This window comes from Dermacentor andersoni, chromosome 3, assembly GCF_023375885.2.
Source record: "Dermacentor andersoni chromosome 3, qqDerAnde1_hic_scaffold, whole genome shotgun sequence".
NCBI classification, from domain to species: Eukaryota; Metazoa; Arthropoda; class Arachnida; order Ixodida; family Ixodidae; genus Dermacentor; species Dermacentor andersoni.
The window spans coordinates 160,776,797-160,792,168 of NC_092816.1; the positions used below are offsets into that span (position 1 = coordinate 160,776,797).

A 15,372-nucleotide genomic window follows, 5' to 3' on the forward strand; every position below is an offset into this window, starting at 1 on the left:
ATATTCGCTTTATCCGCGCTAAGTATCGCAGAACATCAAGAGCGCGGCTAAATTGTAGCAAGCTGCCAGCTGTTGCCTATGTATTGCGTATCCTGATAGCCGGTGGACACATATTTCCTGACCATTAGAGAAGCAGCCCGCTGTACAGAAATAGTTATGTCTAGAAACTAGAGGCAACAATAGACTGTACGCACATTTCTTCTGGGAGCCAAAACAAAGCCCCATTTCCGCGGCAGGAGGTGGAACATCATTTTGCACCGCAGGCGACTGAACACCCTCGTTTACCGTAATTTTCACTCATTACACAGCGAGTACGCGGCCGCTAGATACAAACCTTGTGTGGTCTTGTCGAACGGTCATGCAAAACTTAACAATTATATAGATGTTCCACATCGGTTGCCATGGCTGTGTGTGGCACTGGCTAACACTCGGAGTGCTTGGTTCACTACACATGCGCAATAAGCTCGAGGATGTGAGAGGGGGAAGGATTGGGGAGACAGCTGCCGGGTTAGGGTGGATAATTGGTAGAGCATTGCACACATCATATGGAGATTGCGGGTGTAGCTTCCATTGGCGGAAAGTTTTCGTTTGTTTGCGCTTTCGTTTATATTTTTCGTTTTTTCCGTATTTTCCCGACATTTCACTTCAAGCAGTTGTATCTCCTATGCCTACCCCGAGTTCATTGTCTGTTAGTTTCGTATGGTTGCCAAATACAAGAAAAAAAAAAGAACATCGAATCCTTGGGTTTATTTCATCCTTTTCTTCTACGGGCTCAACAGGTTTGATTTGCACTGCGGATACAGCTGTCTCAGGACCAAAGCGAAATTACAGTAGAACATAGTTATAACGAAGTTGAAGGGGAAGCCAAAATGACTTCCTTACGTTCATTACTTCGTTATATCTATTATTGGCCTTCAGCGCAATAAATGCCCAATGGGCTGCCCAAATTTAAACATGCATACAAGATGGCTCTGCGGCCCGCGGAGCCGCTACAAGGCCACATATGCGATGAAATTATATTAAAAAAGCAAAATAATCTTTGGCGTGCGCAGAATAAGAGTTATCAGCACCTGGCGTGATATATCAGGCGTAGTGTATTTTTGGTATTTGGAGACATATGTAATTGGTTATATCTATTGGCAAGGCAATCTTACCTAACTTAAACAGCGTTTGAAATAAGTGAGTTTCTTTGGGGATTGCCAGGGGAAACTGACTTATTTCCTTAGATCGATTATTTCGTTATATCCTGTTTTGTTACAGAGAGGTTTGGTTGTATTGCTTTCTTCGCAGAGATGCATATTTATTCACTTAGAAAATCTATAGTGCTGCGGCTGATATTCGGATTGTGGGCGGAAAAATTAATTTCGCATTATAAATTACGCGCGCCACTGCCGCTCGAGGTTACGCGATATTTCATGCTGAAAGTCTTATTAATGACGACGTGTGACAAAGTAGGCAGCTGAGGTTAAGCATTACTCCAGGCTGTAATATAGAGAGGTAATTTTCTGCCTCGTGCGTTGTTTGCGTTATACCATCATGCGTGAAAGAATAATACTCCACAATCGTGAGACCAATTTGCTTTCCTGTCTGCGGTGTCTTGCTTCTACGGGAAAAAAAGCAGGAATTTCGTTGGCATTGCGATAAAGAACAAGCGCCGAAGTCGAGTTAAGGTGCGCCTTTGCTCAGTTGTGTTTTGTAACTTCATTAAATGACTTTCAATTGCTCGTGCGGATTTCTGCGTCTAAAGAACGCTGTAAGGCAGCGAAAACAAACGAGGAAAGAAGCGAGTGACAGACATAAGCGCCTGTGCCTGCCCCTCACTTCTTGTTTCCGGTCCCTTTTCGCTCTTACGTGGCAATAAACCAACCAGCGCCATTCTGCCCTCTATAGCGCTAATGTCTGCAGCTGTTTTTCCATCTAGATCTCTGACACGTAGGGGAGTATCCTGACACATCACTTTCATTGATTCCTATATGAAGTCCTATAATCGCTCTGGCTGACGGAAACGACAGTCGGTGAGCGCAGAACAAAGATTCCGGTGATGAAGTGAGGTGCTTGAGGGAAAACCGGCTGGGACAAGTATGCAGTATATGTCACAAGGAGTACTGTCACCGGCCACGAAGACGAACAAACGCATTATCGTTTCAGTGTATTTACGGATACCATGATTACCATCCGAGGAGACGGCCAGGTAGCTAGGTATAGTAGTCAGGATTCTGACACTCGCTGGACCTGCCGCTATACTATACATAGTGGCCGTCACATTATGTCAACAAACTGACTACATGTACATCGTAACGTCTGTCCACTCGTTGTTAGACTGAGTTATCTTTCAGCGATATCTTTCAACGCGAACGTAACGGACGTAGCACAGATGAAAAGGCCAAGCCCACGACCGTTGCAACGCCTGTGTTACACTTGCGCTGTATAGTTTAATGGGACACTAAAGAGAAATACGAGTTTAGCTGTAATAGTAACCTACAATGCCACAACTATATAAAGTACAATAAAAAATCATGCGCCATTCTACTCTGTGAAGCATATGCCGCAGAGGTGAAACATAAATTTTGAACATAAGTAGGGACTCATTTAACACGTTTTCTATATACATTCGCGTGGACGAAGGGAACGCCATCCCGAGGAGCCGGAGGAAACTAGACACGCGTGACGTTTCGACTGAACCGGCACCACGGGAGAGCGGGAGGAAAGGAAAAGAGATACGCAAGCGCCTGGAACGCCGACAAAGAGAGGGCGGTGCGAACGTAGACAGGACTGACCGGGCCCAAGTGTAGGGTCTGTTCTAATCAGCTTTATATCCGATACGGCTTGTATTTGTACCCAATATATCAAACTTATTTTTGCAAGTTGGCGGAGTCCTTGAAGCCTGCTTCACTTCCGCCGTGGGTCGGCCCGGTATTGGACTATCTTCGGTGTCGGCCCACGGTTTTTGGTCTACGTGCATCCATCCGCTGGAAACTAGCCATATACAGCTTCGCTGTAAAAACCGCTCTTGCCATGAGAAGAGGCTTGGTAAGCCGGAAAGGCCAGAGAAACAACAGACAGGTGGCGACGCCGCGTTGAAACTCCCGCACTAACTCGCCTTGACGCCATTTATTTTGACGGCGTCTGTTCGGGCCTAGTTAATTCTTTATCGGTAAAAATGGCACAAATTGTACTCTAAAGGAGATAAAGATTGTGCTAAGAGATTTATTAGCAACGGGCGCGAACGGGTAGCCGTCACAAGCGTTCGGCGAAAGACAGCAACCACGAGCTCATGCCGGTAGCAACGGCGCTGTGGCGCAGGCAGGCTACTCTTCTTCGTTACAATCGCCCTCCGCAGAAAAAGGCGCCATCCTGGTGGCTTAAGGCGAAGAGACTACTATTGGGTCGTAGTACGGCTTAATGCGAGAGACGTGGACAAGTTCGCGGCCTCGATGACGTAGGTCCGTCAATGGCGTGAGGGGCTCTACGATGTAATTGACGGAGGACGTTTGCTCTAGAACGCGGTAGGGTCCTAGGTACTTTGCGACAAGTTTTGAGGAGAGGCCGGGTGCAGTAGCGGGTACCCGAAGCCATACGAGAGAGCCAGGCAAGAAATTTGGTGCAGAACGGCCGGCAGGTTGACGGGATTGCTGCTGCCACTGGTCCTCGGTGGAAAAAGAGCGGGCAAGCTGGCGGCATTCCTCGGCATGACGAGCAGCTTCAGATAGCGGAGTACTTTCGGACGCGTCAGGTGTATATGACAGAATGGTATCGAGCGTAGTAGAAGGTTCTCGTCCGTATAGGAGAAAGTAAGGTCGAAAAAGCAGTAGTTGCTTGGGCCGCAGTATTGTACGCATACGTCACGAAAGGGAGAACTTGGTCCCAGTTTGAATGATCAGAGGCGACGTACATGGAGAGCATATCGCCAAGAGTACGGTTGAAGCACTCGGTCATGCCGTTAGTTTGCGGATAGTACGCTGTACTGGTGCGGTGAACGATTCGGCATTCGTCGAGTAGTGCCTTCAAAGCATCGGAAAGAAAGGCGCGGCCTCTATCGCTCAGAAGTTCGCGAGGGACACCGTGGCGAAGAACGAAATGTAACAGGAACGATGCAACGTCACGGGCGGTGGCAGTCGGTAGAGCAGCTGTTTCAGCATAGCGGGTCAAGTGATCCACTGCAACAATAATCCAGCGGTTGCCTGCTGGAGTGGAGGGTAGCGGTCCGTATATGTCTATACCAACACGATCATAGGGCCGACTAGGGCAGGGAAGGGGTTGTGACGGGTAGACTTGTCCGGGAGGTAATTTTCGGCGTTGCCACTGAGCACAGGAGCGAATGAACTTTCTGACGTAGTTATACATGCCGCGCCAATAAAATCGGACGCGTAGTCGAGCATAGGTCTTGAAGAGGCCGGCATGTGCGCACTGAGGGTCTGCGTGGAAAGCGTCGCAGATAAGGTCACGGAGATGGCGGGGTATCACGAGAAGCCACTTGCGACCGTCAGAGAGGTAATTACGACGATAAAGAAGGCCGTCGCGAACTCAGAAGTGGGTAGCCTGGCGGCGAAGAGCGCGAGATGGTGAAGAAGTGGATGGATCAGAAAGGATGCTGATGAGAGCACTGATCCAGGGATCCTTGCGCTGCTCCGACGGCATGTTGCGCAGTGCATGAGATGGAACTGTGGGCTCAAGGGCGGATAGGCAAGCGCAGTCAGCGGAGACCGGTGAGCGAGAAAGGGCGTCAGCGTCCGTGTGTTTGCGGCCGGAACGGTAGAGAACGCGGATGTCGTACTCCTGTAGCTTAAGGGCCCAGCGAGCAAGTCGGCCAGATGGGTCCTTAAGGGTAGACAGCCAACAAAGGGCGTGATGGTCAGTGACGACATCGAAAGGGTGACCATACAAATAAGGACGCAATTTTCCAAGGGCCCAAATAATGGCTAAACACTCTTTCTCTGTAACAGAGTAATTAGCCTCGGCCTTTGTCAGAGTTCGGCTCGCGTAGGCAACGACATATTCATCAAACCCCGCTTTTCGTTGCGCGAGTACGGCGCCAAGTCCGACGCCGCTGGCATCGGTGTGGACCTCTGTGGGCGCTGCAGGATCGAAGTGGCGGAGGATAGGCAGCGAGGTTAGCAGGCGGCGTAATTTCGTGAAGGCGTCATCACAGGCGGGCGACCAAGCGGAAAGTTCTTTGTCGCCACTTAGAAGGGCTGTCAGGGGTGCACTTATGGAAGCGAAATTTCGAATGAAACGTCGGAAGTATAAGCATAAACCAAGGAAACTTTGAAGCTCCTTTAAGTTCTTTGGTTGCGGAAAGTCGGTGACAGCGCGGAGCTTGGGTGGATCCGGAAGGACGCTGTCTCGCGATACAACATGGCCAAGAATAGTGAGCTTTCGGGCGCCGAAACGACATCTTTTAAAGTTAAGTTGAAGCCCCTCGTCAGTAAGGCATTTCAGAACTTGCTCGAGACGGCTGAGATGGGTTCGGAAATCAGCGGAAAAGACAACTACGTCATCCAGGTAGCATAAACATGTGTTCCATTTGAGGCCGCGTAAAATATTATCCATCATTCCCTCAAAATGGCTGGAGCGTTACACAGGCCGAAGGGCATTACGATGAATTCGTACAATCCGTCAGGTGTTACAAATGCTGTTTGAGGTCGATCAGATGGTGCCTAAGGGACTTGCCAGTATCCGGAACGTAAATCCAGCGAAGAAAAGAACTCAGCTCCCTGCAAACAGTCGAGGGCGTCGTCGATGCGCGGTAACGGGTAAACGTCCTTGCGCGTTATCTTGTTCAGATGTCGGTAGTCGACGCAGAATCGTATAGAGCCATCCTTTTTCTTAACGAGGACGACCGGTGATGCCCAGGGACTGTTAGAAGGCTGCACAACGCCACGCTTGAGCATGTCAGCAACCTGGTGGTCAATGACACGGCGCTCAGAGGCGGATACTCGGTAAGGGCGCTGCCGTAAAGGTGCATGACTGCCGGTATCTATCTGGTGAAAAACGGTCGATGTGCGGCCCAAACCGGAAGCATGGCTGTCGAAAGAAGAGCTGAACCTCTGCAGGAGAGCAATAAGCTGGCTTCGTTCTGAAGATGACGTGCCATCGTCGATTGAGCAGTGGAAAGCGTCAGTGGAAAGCGTCGAGGAGTGACTGATCAACCGCAGAGTCACAAGTAAGTGCGCCAAGGCTGGCAGAAGTAGAAACGGCAGGAGCGTCAAAGATGCAAAATGTGTCGACCGGTTGAACAAGGCCTAGGCATTCACCATGAAATAAAGCTAAAGGGCAGGCCGTGGGATTGTCGACGACCATTTTCGTGACACCATTGCGAAGAGTAAGGAGAGCAAAGGGCAGCGGAGAACATCGGCGGCGAATGAACAGCTCAGAGGGCGTAAAGAGAACAGTGGCATCAGAAATAGCGGCGCACGACACAGGCACAAGCAGGGAAGAGAGTGGAGGGACGGAATTGTCTTCGGAAACAAACAGTTTAACACTGGAAGGGTCGTTTTCGATAGTCTCGACGTCGGGAAGTGCAGAAAGTTCGAGTTCGGCGTGACAACAGTCAATAACGGCGTTATTATTTGCAAGGAAGTCCCAGCCTAATATGATTTCATGGGAACACGTGGACAGCACCTCCACCACTTGCTAAGAGATTTATTAGCAACGGGCGCGAACGGGTAGCCGTCACAAGCGTTCGGCGAAAGACAGCAACCACGAGCTGATGCCGGTAGCGATGGTGCTGTGGCGCAGGCAGGCTACTATTCTTCGTTACAGTCGAATTTGACAAGTTTCTCGCGCTTTTTCTTGAGCCAACAAAACCCAAATACAAAAAAGAAAGACTGAGTTCCGCGGCGTCATACTGACGTACCGCTGCTAGTATTTCGGCGGGAGAAAGAAATTCAACTTTCAGCTTCACTTTATTTCCTAATAATCGAGCTATTACCGCAATATTAACAAAAATATAATTTTCAAGAAAAATTTTTGATCGGTCTAAATTGACTTAGTGTTTCTCTTTAGTGTCCCTATGAGATGCTCTTGTACCGCCTCGCCGAGATTGCTGTGATTCCCGAGATGTATGTATATACCTTTATGAAATAAGCACGGTCGAGTGTCCCAAGTGAGCACCACCACGTGCAGCGACAACGCAGTGTCTATAGAAACAGTACGATGTTTCTGATTCGGCGTGATCTGACAAGGTTCAAACCGGGCGGTCCAGGCCGTTGACGGTCGGAAACTGGCTGAGCTGCGATATGGGCCGCACAGAATGAATCGAACGAGCGGCTCGAGCGTACCGCGTTGGGTGAGCGCTTGAAGCCCGGCAATCCTCTCCCTATGCACTCGGCCAATAGGTTCCACCGAGAGTTCGTCGCCTCATCCATGTGGGAACTGAAGCCTCCTCTCCTGTAGAAGGTCAAGCCTGCGCGGGTGTTAAAAGACAGGGATGTATATGTTTCAAGCGGCCAGAAGCGTGGCAATTTTGCGTGCATTTGGGGGCTTCTTTCACGTTCGGTAAAACACTTTTATGTAGCACATATTGAGCAAGAGAAAGCTGTATCGGGAGTTTTTCATGTCGTTATACAATTTTCTTATTGACACTTTCCATGTAATTATGATTCTTCAGAAGTTCATTAATTAAGACTAATTTTGTAGTGAGGCGGTATGCAAAAACAATCTGAATCTCTCCAAACGACGGCAAACAACATTACCTTGGTTACGTCCAGCTACGTGGCATTCGCATATTTTTGAACTCTAGTTAAGGTTAGCTTGGACACCCTGTATAAAAACTAAGCATGTGCATTTTTTTACAAAACTTGCCGTGTTTGGAGGGTATGCTATCTGCGTGAGCATGCCTTCTTGCGCTACAAGGACTGAACCCGGGCATGTACATATGAGTCGTTTTCTTTAGTATACGGCTTGGTCAATATTAAGTTTTATGGAATACTCAAACGCATCTGTTGTACACATCATAATTCTAGTCCTTGAGGTGGATAATTCAGAGAGGCGGACATGCACGAGAAATCGAAAGACATATTCAGCTCATTAACAATATTTCACTGTTGAACTTAATAATAAATTACTTTACGGCATATATCGCAATTTACGAATCGTAGCCAGTGAGTTTGCAAGGAGTATCCAATAGGAGTGAAATTTAAAAATGAAAGCAGTTTGCAGATATGCGCCATCAAATGTGCTGTTGCTCCACTTCCTTTTTGATAAAACCCTCTTTAATGCGCTGAAGAACAAACGTAACTGGAACGCCCACGTATTTTGTGCCACACTTTGAGATATAATATTTCGAAACTGGTGTCATCCTGGAGATTCATTTCAAGTGGATAGGTTTTGCAAGCTCACCGGCTACAATTCGTAAATTGTAATATGTGCAGTGAAGCAGTTAATTAGGAAGGTAACTAGTGAATCTACGCTAATTTAATATGCGTTTCAATTTGTAGTGCTAGCAAAGTCCGCCTCTTCCAATATTCCAGCGCAAGGAGAAGAATTATGCAATCCGCCCTAGGCAGTTTTTTAAAAATTCCGTAAGAATTCAAACTTACCACCCCGCGTAGGATGCAATGGCTTCAGCACAGAAGGAAGGAAAGCTGGGCCAGCTGGTTCTCGTTCTTGCTACTGTACGGAGAGCGCGAACTACAACGACCCTAGATAGACCGTGAGCAATATATTTCCCCTTCATCTTCTTCATCTGTATATATTCGTCATCTTGGTCAGCGTCATGCGGTTGAGCGTGTGGCTTGCTGAATAAAGCGTTGAGGTTTAACAGCTGACTCGGAGGAAGCAACAGGTCTCTTTCGTAGGTGTCGTAGCCGCGGCGTTCGCCCAGTTGGCGTTTTCGACAAAATCGCGATACATGCCCACCAATGCCGCAATAATAACAAATTGGGCGGGGCGAACGCCAGACATACGGTAAACTGCAGGGGCAGGTGAACGGGGTGCTAGAGACGCGAGGAGGATACGAGCAGTAGCCGAGTCATGAGGCGCTGGCTGAATGAAGGCTGGTTGCATGGCCGCAACCTGAGCAAACGAGGTCGACGGTGTAGGATGGGCACAGCTCGCAGCACAGGACAGCTCGCAGCGCAGTACCTCTCTGATGATGTCGCGCAGCCCAGGAACCAAAGATTGAGTGTCAGCGACGGGAGGAGTGAGCATGGCTATGCGCTTGGAGCTCTTCGCGTATGAGAGCGCGAACGAGCATACGCAGGTCCGTGTCCGAGGAAGGACGTGTGTCACAGGCGTCGGGGTGTGAACGGATGGCCTGCAGTGCGTCCAGGTGTTGGCAAGTTGCGATGACATCGTCAAAAGTCGTGGGATTCTTGATGGCCAGTACGTTGAATGCGACGTGTCCGATGCCCTTTAGCATGTGACAAACGAGATCAGATTTTCTCATAATGGCTTGAGCACGGCGGCAAAGAGCGAAAACGTCTTCAATATAAGAAGTCTATATTTCACCAGGAAGTTGCACACGCCCATCGAGCTTTTTCTTGGCGACCTCAGAACGAATGTTTGTAGAGTGCCAAAAATCTGCCGAAGCTGCTTTTTGAACGCCGCCCAGTCTGGCAAGGTGCTCTCATGATTAAGAAACCAGGTCTTGGCAACGTCAGTGAGGTAGAAGGTGAGGTTTCGAAAATTGTGATAATCATCCCACCGGTTAATGTCACTCACTCGGCTGTAATTGTCCAGCTGTCGTCACCACGGAGGCCAGCGAACATGGTAGGGCGACGCTGCCGAGTAGTGGCGGTCAAAGAGGGCCGGTTGGGCAGAGACTGTGACGCCGGAGGCTCCTGGTGGCGCTTCTTGGGTCATGGCGGTGGAAAGGCGGAGCAAGCGGCGACCTGAGCGAAACTCCTAGGATACTCTAAGGCGTAGAGGACCAAGGCATCGAGGGCAACCTCCACCACTTGCGAGGCAGCTGTTACACCTCAACGCTTTATTCAACAGGCCACGCGCTCAAGCGCAGGACGCTGGCCATCATGATGAACATATACAGATGAAGAAGGTGAAGGGGAAATATAATTCTCACAGCACTAACTGCTTGCCGCGGCCTTTCTGACAAACGGTAACGTTGCGCTTGGTGGTACGAATGAACCTTATGGGCATAAATATCTTTTCTGCAAAAATGCGTATTTCCATTAGCAGTTAAGAGAAACTGTGTATGTTGTCTTGAAACTGATAATGTCTCCAACCAAAAAGTATAATTAATTCAGACCACGTTCCCCGTTCACCTCGGCTCCTTCCTCAGGGATTAACTATTTACTGACAGCTAGCAGCGAATGCGCAGCATTATAGATGTTACTTTAAGGAGTCGAAGTGGCCCCCAAAACGCCGTGTTAAATAGGTTGTTTTTTTTTCGTTGAGGACTGATTAAAATTATCATGATTTAGCCCAACCTAGTAATTAAATAAGCATTCTCTGGAAATGTTTCACTTTGTGTATGTTCTTTCGTTCGTACCTTCATGAAGGAACGCAGGAAGGAGGCTTTCGATGATGGCCTTTCCGAACGTCCCTATGTGCATAAAGCTGGAATGAGAAGAGCTGAATTTCGGCATTTGTTCCATTCCGACGGATCATTTCAAACGTACGAATGGCTTAACATAAGTATAATATCGGTGCCTGCCTCGCTGAAACTACGTTTTCCTTTTCCAACCGGTATTTGTGTCACCTAGTGTCATAACATCCGACTAAACATTATAATGAAAAAAAAAATGAATGCGGGTCTCATTCACTGTGGGAATCGGTGTAAGTGGACCTTCATGTGTTATTTGCTTTGATTGCCGGTAATCAGCGGTGATGTCGACGGTGAATGTTGCATTTCTTCAGCGTATAGTCCAATACACGACTGGTGAGTTAATGTTAAACGTTACCTTGCGTGCACCATTGCTGTTCGTCTGCGTAGTTCACAGAACACATAACGAGATGCGTTTCCTCGAGGCGTTATTCTGCACATTTGTTCAAAACCTCCGAGATGGTTAACATTGCCATTATCTCACACGGCACATTGCATCGTGGCAGAAGTGTTGAACTTTAATTGGATTATGAGGGTGTACGTGCCAAAACCACAACTGGATTATGAGGCACGCCGTAGTGGCTGACTCCACATTTTCACCCTCTGGGGTTCTTTGACACGCGCATAAATCTAAGTACACGAGCGTTCTTGTACTTCGCTCCCGTCGAAATGCGGCTGCCGCGGTCGAGATCGAAAGCGCGACCTCGAGCAATGCCATAGCCGCAAAGCTACTGCGGGTGGCACACAAGTGTTGATTTGACTTGCGACCGCTTCCGTAGTGTCGCCTAGACCCTACGGTGCGCTTTAATGCGACGTTGAGTGTTCAAGCTGTACGTCAGTTGTCCGCCTGACAAATCAGCATGGCGTTTATCTTCAGAAACAGCAGAAACGTGCCGTACCGCGGGCCTTGGCATTAATTTATCCAGTTTGTCCGCAGCAGCTATTTTGTCCAGAAATAGCGTTTCCTTCCTTGTCTTCTCGCGTCGCCTTTTCCGTCACCCGCCTTTCGATGTATACGGGAACTGTGAGCGAAGAGTGTGAAGGCTATCATTCACTAGTTTCGTGACGGTGTTGGTTCTAGCCATCCTATGCTTCCTATCCCTACCTCCTCTCTCTCCATTCAATCTACCTCCCCTCAGGAGTGTTGCAGGTTAGCAGAAATGTAAACGCTGCAGTTTCTGCAATACTTTTGTGGGGTGTCACGGATAAGTATAACTATCGATGATGATTACTATTATTATTTATTGGCATCCCCTTTGAAAAGAGGCATTGGCAATTAGTCACCTAGTCTGCTTTGTTACCCAGGTGTGATATACATTCTTTTCATTCTAGCATTTTTGTACACATCTGTTTTATCTTTTTTTTTCTCCCTGAAAAAATTATCTACCTTGTGCCGCTATCTATGTTTGTAACGTATCCGATCATATCAATCTCTTCCTTGCTTTTTTCCACGAGTAATCTAAACGTCTCTTGCTTATCCCGATTACTGAACAGTTGATGCTTCCGTCCACTTTAAATCGGAGCGCTCCTGGATGGTGTGCGTTACCTACGGGTACGTTACCTAAAGGTGAATCTCTTCGCATTCCATTTGTATGTGCTCAGTGGTTTCCGGATTTTCGCTGCAGCATGCATATGCACAATCTAGTAGCAAATATTTGTCCTTAGGCAACCAGCTCGAGCCTCAGATAGGAAGGTGCTTCCCTTCGTGTCATCGTACAGATTTTCCCTTCAAATTTTTTTCCTCATAATTCGTGTAAATTTCCATTTCTTTTTCATTCTTTGCGTTCAGTTCACTGTTTCTGTTTACCTAACTTTCTTTCTGGTGACTCCTGCGTGTCTGTCTGCACTTTCAATTACTCTGTACTTGGTTGCCAACTTTCTTGACCTCTTCCTTTGTGTCCACACTTTTCAGGTACAGATACTTGCTCACTTTAGTTGTCAAGCGGGCATTGTGGTATCGCCCAGGGAGCTCCAAAGGGCATTGTGCACATGCGACGAGACGGAAAGGCCCAAACGAGTTTCTCGCGTCGCCTGTCCTCTCTGCCATGCTCCGCGCATGTATACGCACGCTCTGAACTACTTTCCGACGTGGCGTACAAGACAGCGACAGCAGCAGCGCAAAAGTCGAAGAGGCAAAGAAAGCTTCGCTTTGCTAGTCGCTAAGCGAGTGGAAAGCAAGAGGTGCACTATTGTTGCTAACCCTAAAAGGAAAAAGGATGCACCGATGCATTCACGTACGGTAATCTATATTATGCATCGTACAAGTGCAGACTTGGTCCTCGGTGCCTCACCGAACTCGCCTGAATTCTGTATTTACTCAAGTTAATTAACTTGCTTCAACGACAGGTGCCTATCGTAATTTACAATGACGCACGCAATGACTTGGAGCTGAAAAGCGATGCAAATAAAAAAGTAGCAGTTCGCCCGAAAGGCGAAGCATCGTTTGCTATAGCAAATTAGTAAACAGGTATAAGTAAGGAATGAACCTGGGGCAGAAACCTGGAGGCTTACGAAAAGGGTTCTACTTAAATTGAGGACGACGCAACGAGTTATGGAAAGAAGAATGATGGGCGTAACGTTAAGGGATAAGAAAAGAGCAGATTGGGTGAGGGAACAAACACGAGTTAATGACATCTTAGTAGAAATCAAGAAGACGAAAAGGGCATGGGCCGGACATGTAATGAGGGGGGAAGATACCCGATGGTCATTAAGGGTTACGGAGTGGATTCCAAGAGAAGGGAAGCGTAGCAGGGGGCGGCAGAACGTTAGGTGGGCGGATGAGATTAAGAAGTTTGCAGGGACAACATGGCCACAATTAGCACATGACCGGGGTAGTTGGAGAAGTATGGGAGAGGCCTTTGCCCTGCAGTGGGCGTAGCCAGGCTGATGATGATGATACGTAAGGACAGTAGCTTTATGGGCTGTATAAACGCGTAAACATTAGCTTACTAACTAAATTAATAAGCATGGTGTCACGCGCACACATGCAAACAAACGCATCCCACCTGATGAGCGCGGACAGTCACTGTCAAAACGCTGGCCTGAGGAAGAGCGGCAGCAGCAGCAGCAGCGAGTGAATCGATCTTCTTGCTGTATCTCACTTCATTGAACTAAGCTACGAGAACACAGCGCACACGAAGCTATGATCCCTCGGCGTGCCTAGACTCTGTACACATCGCGGATCGCTTTCAAGATAGGGTCCTCGCGGCCGCGCTCAGCCGCCGCCGATGTTGCAGGCGGTTGCAGTGCGGTGTGTCGCTATCTTTGTTCAGTGCTAATCGCACCAACGTCGACAGCCGCCCTGAAGTGGTTTCTGCCAGGTTTGATTTTTGTACGTGCTTACATGCGCGTCCGTTCATGCGGTGCGTGTACTACTAAATTTGCGTGCGTGATCAGCTGTAGTCAACATTTAAACCTTTTTTTTTGTCTTCAAAGTAGGTAAGTCAAGACTGAGGCCAATCAGTTGTATTTTTCTGGCCATCTCCTGCCTTCGCCCCTGACACTGCTATGGCGTACTTTTTAGCTTTGGACACTGACGGGAGTTCTATACATAATCACAGCGGTCGCATTCAGGAGGGAGCTTGTATGCTAATGAACCGTCCTTTGCGTGCTCTGTAAAAACTACATGCGGTCAAAATTAATTAGGAGCTTCCACTGCGACATCTTCTATAACTAATGTGTTTATGTTTGTTTCATGAATAAATTTATACATCTGCTTTATAGAATACAACAGCAAGTACGCGTGTGATGTCCGTTACTGCTGTGAAGCGCAGGGTTTGGGGTGTATCAGAATGCGTTAACGCACTCAGGCCTACACGTTTTGTATTGAATATCCTCGTCAAGCGCCATGCTAGGCCTTGCGTATAAGTTCGCATTGCGGTGGAATCCTGCCAATTACGCTGGAACCTTTGACGAGTGGCGTACAAAAGCCGACGCGCTTGACCAGAGGGTCAGATTTCGACAATCGACTAGTACGTATGCTCGTCGCCACCGTTCTGCTGAGTGTTGCTTGCTTTGCTGGGCACAGTTTCGCCCAATAAACAGTTGGTTTCGCGAGTTCCATTGTGCTGCTCCTGTTGCTCGCTGTCACTACAATGTGACAATGTATATTAGCATTGCGAGTAAAGTACATATAGCACATTTGCAGAACTCGCGCATACATTGCAAGTGTACGCGAGCTTGAAATTACTGCGTCATGTTGGGGCTACTAGGACGACCTGAGAGATACAGTTTACAGAATTGTGTTACCTTTTTCTGGTGCTGAATTAGAGCGTTGTAAGCATTGTACTTACATTTCTTTTAGGCCACGGGGTTGAGCCTAATTTGCTGTCCTAAATAAGATAATGATTTGCGAAATCGGTAGAATGTAGCTTTCTAGAATGCAACACGATTCTTAAATCGGAAGATTTAGGTCTTAGGTGCATTTAAATAGAGGAATTGGAGCTTCCCCAACCGAAAGCTTCCTCTCAAGGCAGTGGCGCCACAAGAATATATGACGAAGGAAATAAACAAAGCGTTATCTTTATTCCACTTCCATCTTGCCGGTCGGTGGATTCGACACGAAATTGAAGGTCACCGTGAATGCATAGGCCAAGGATAGTTATCGCCAATCAATAGTGGTTACTAATTTAGCCATGTTCGGGAAGCTACTGTAGTGACAACTGTCTCTTGTTAACGTTTGAAAGATTAGTGCAAATGTCACAAGTTTATTTCCATCCGTGGGACAGAAGTAAAAAAGAAAGCGCGATATAACTTACGGAGTTCTACGTGCATCCCAATGCCGGACAGTGTGCTATGAAGGACGCCATAGTATTCCTACTCGATGGTCCGTATTCACAAAAGTACGTTTTTTTTTTACACTAGAAACG

At 47.8% G+C, this 15,372-nt stretch overlaps 1 protein-coding gene and 1 pseudogene across 1 annotated transcript in view; one reads left to right on the forward strand and one right to left on the reverse strand.

Moving 5' to 3' along the window:
* Nucleotides 1-7,399, reverse strand: part of LOC129383090 (uncharacterized) — a 46,908-nt gene extending 39,509 nt beyond the window's left edge. Inside the window, exon 1 of the mRNA XM_055067364.2 lies at nucleotides 7,281-7,399. Coding sequence (XP_054923339.1) covers nucleotides 7,281-7,367 — 87 coding nt within the window. The 5' untranslated portion in view covers nucleotides 7,368-7,399. The remainder of the gene's footprint in view (nucleotides 1-7,280) is intronic.
* Nucleotides 2,769-2,947, forward strand: LOC126524776 (U2 spliceosomal RNA; annotated as a pseudogene).
* Nucleotides 7,400-15,372: the final 7,973 nt, after the last annotated feature.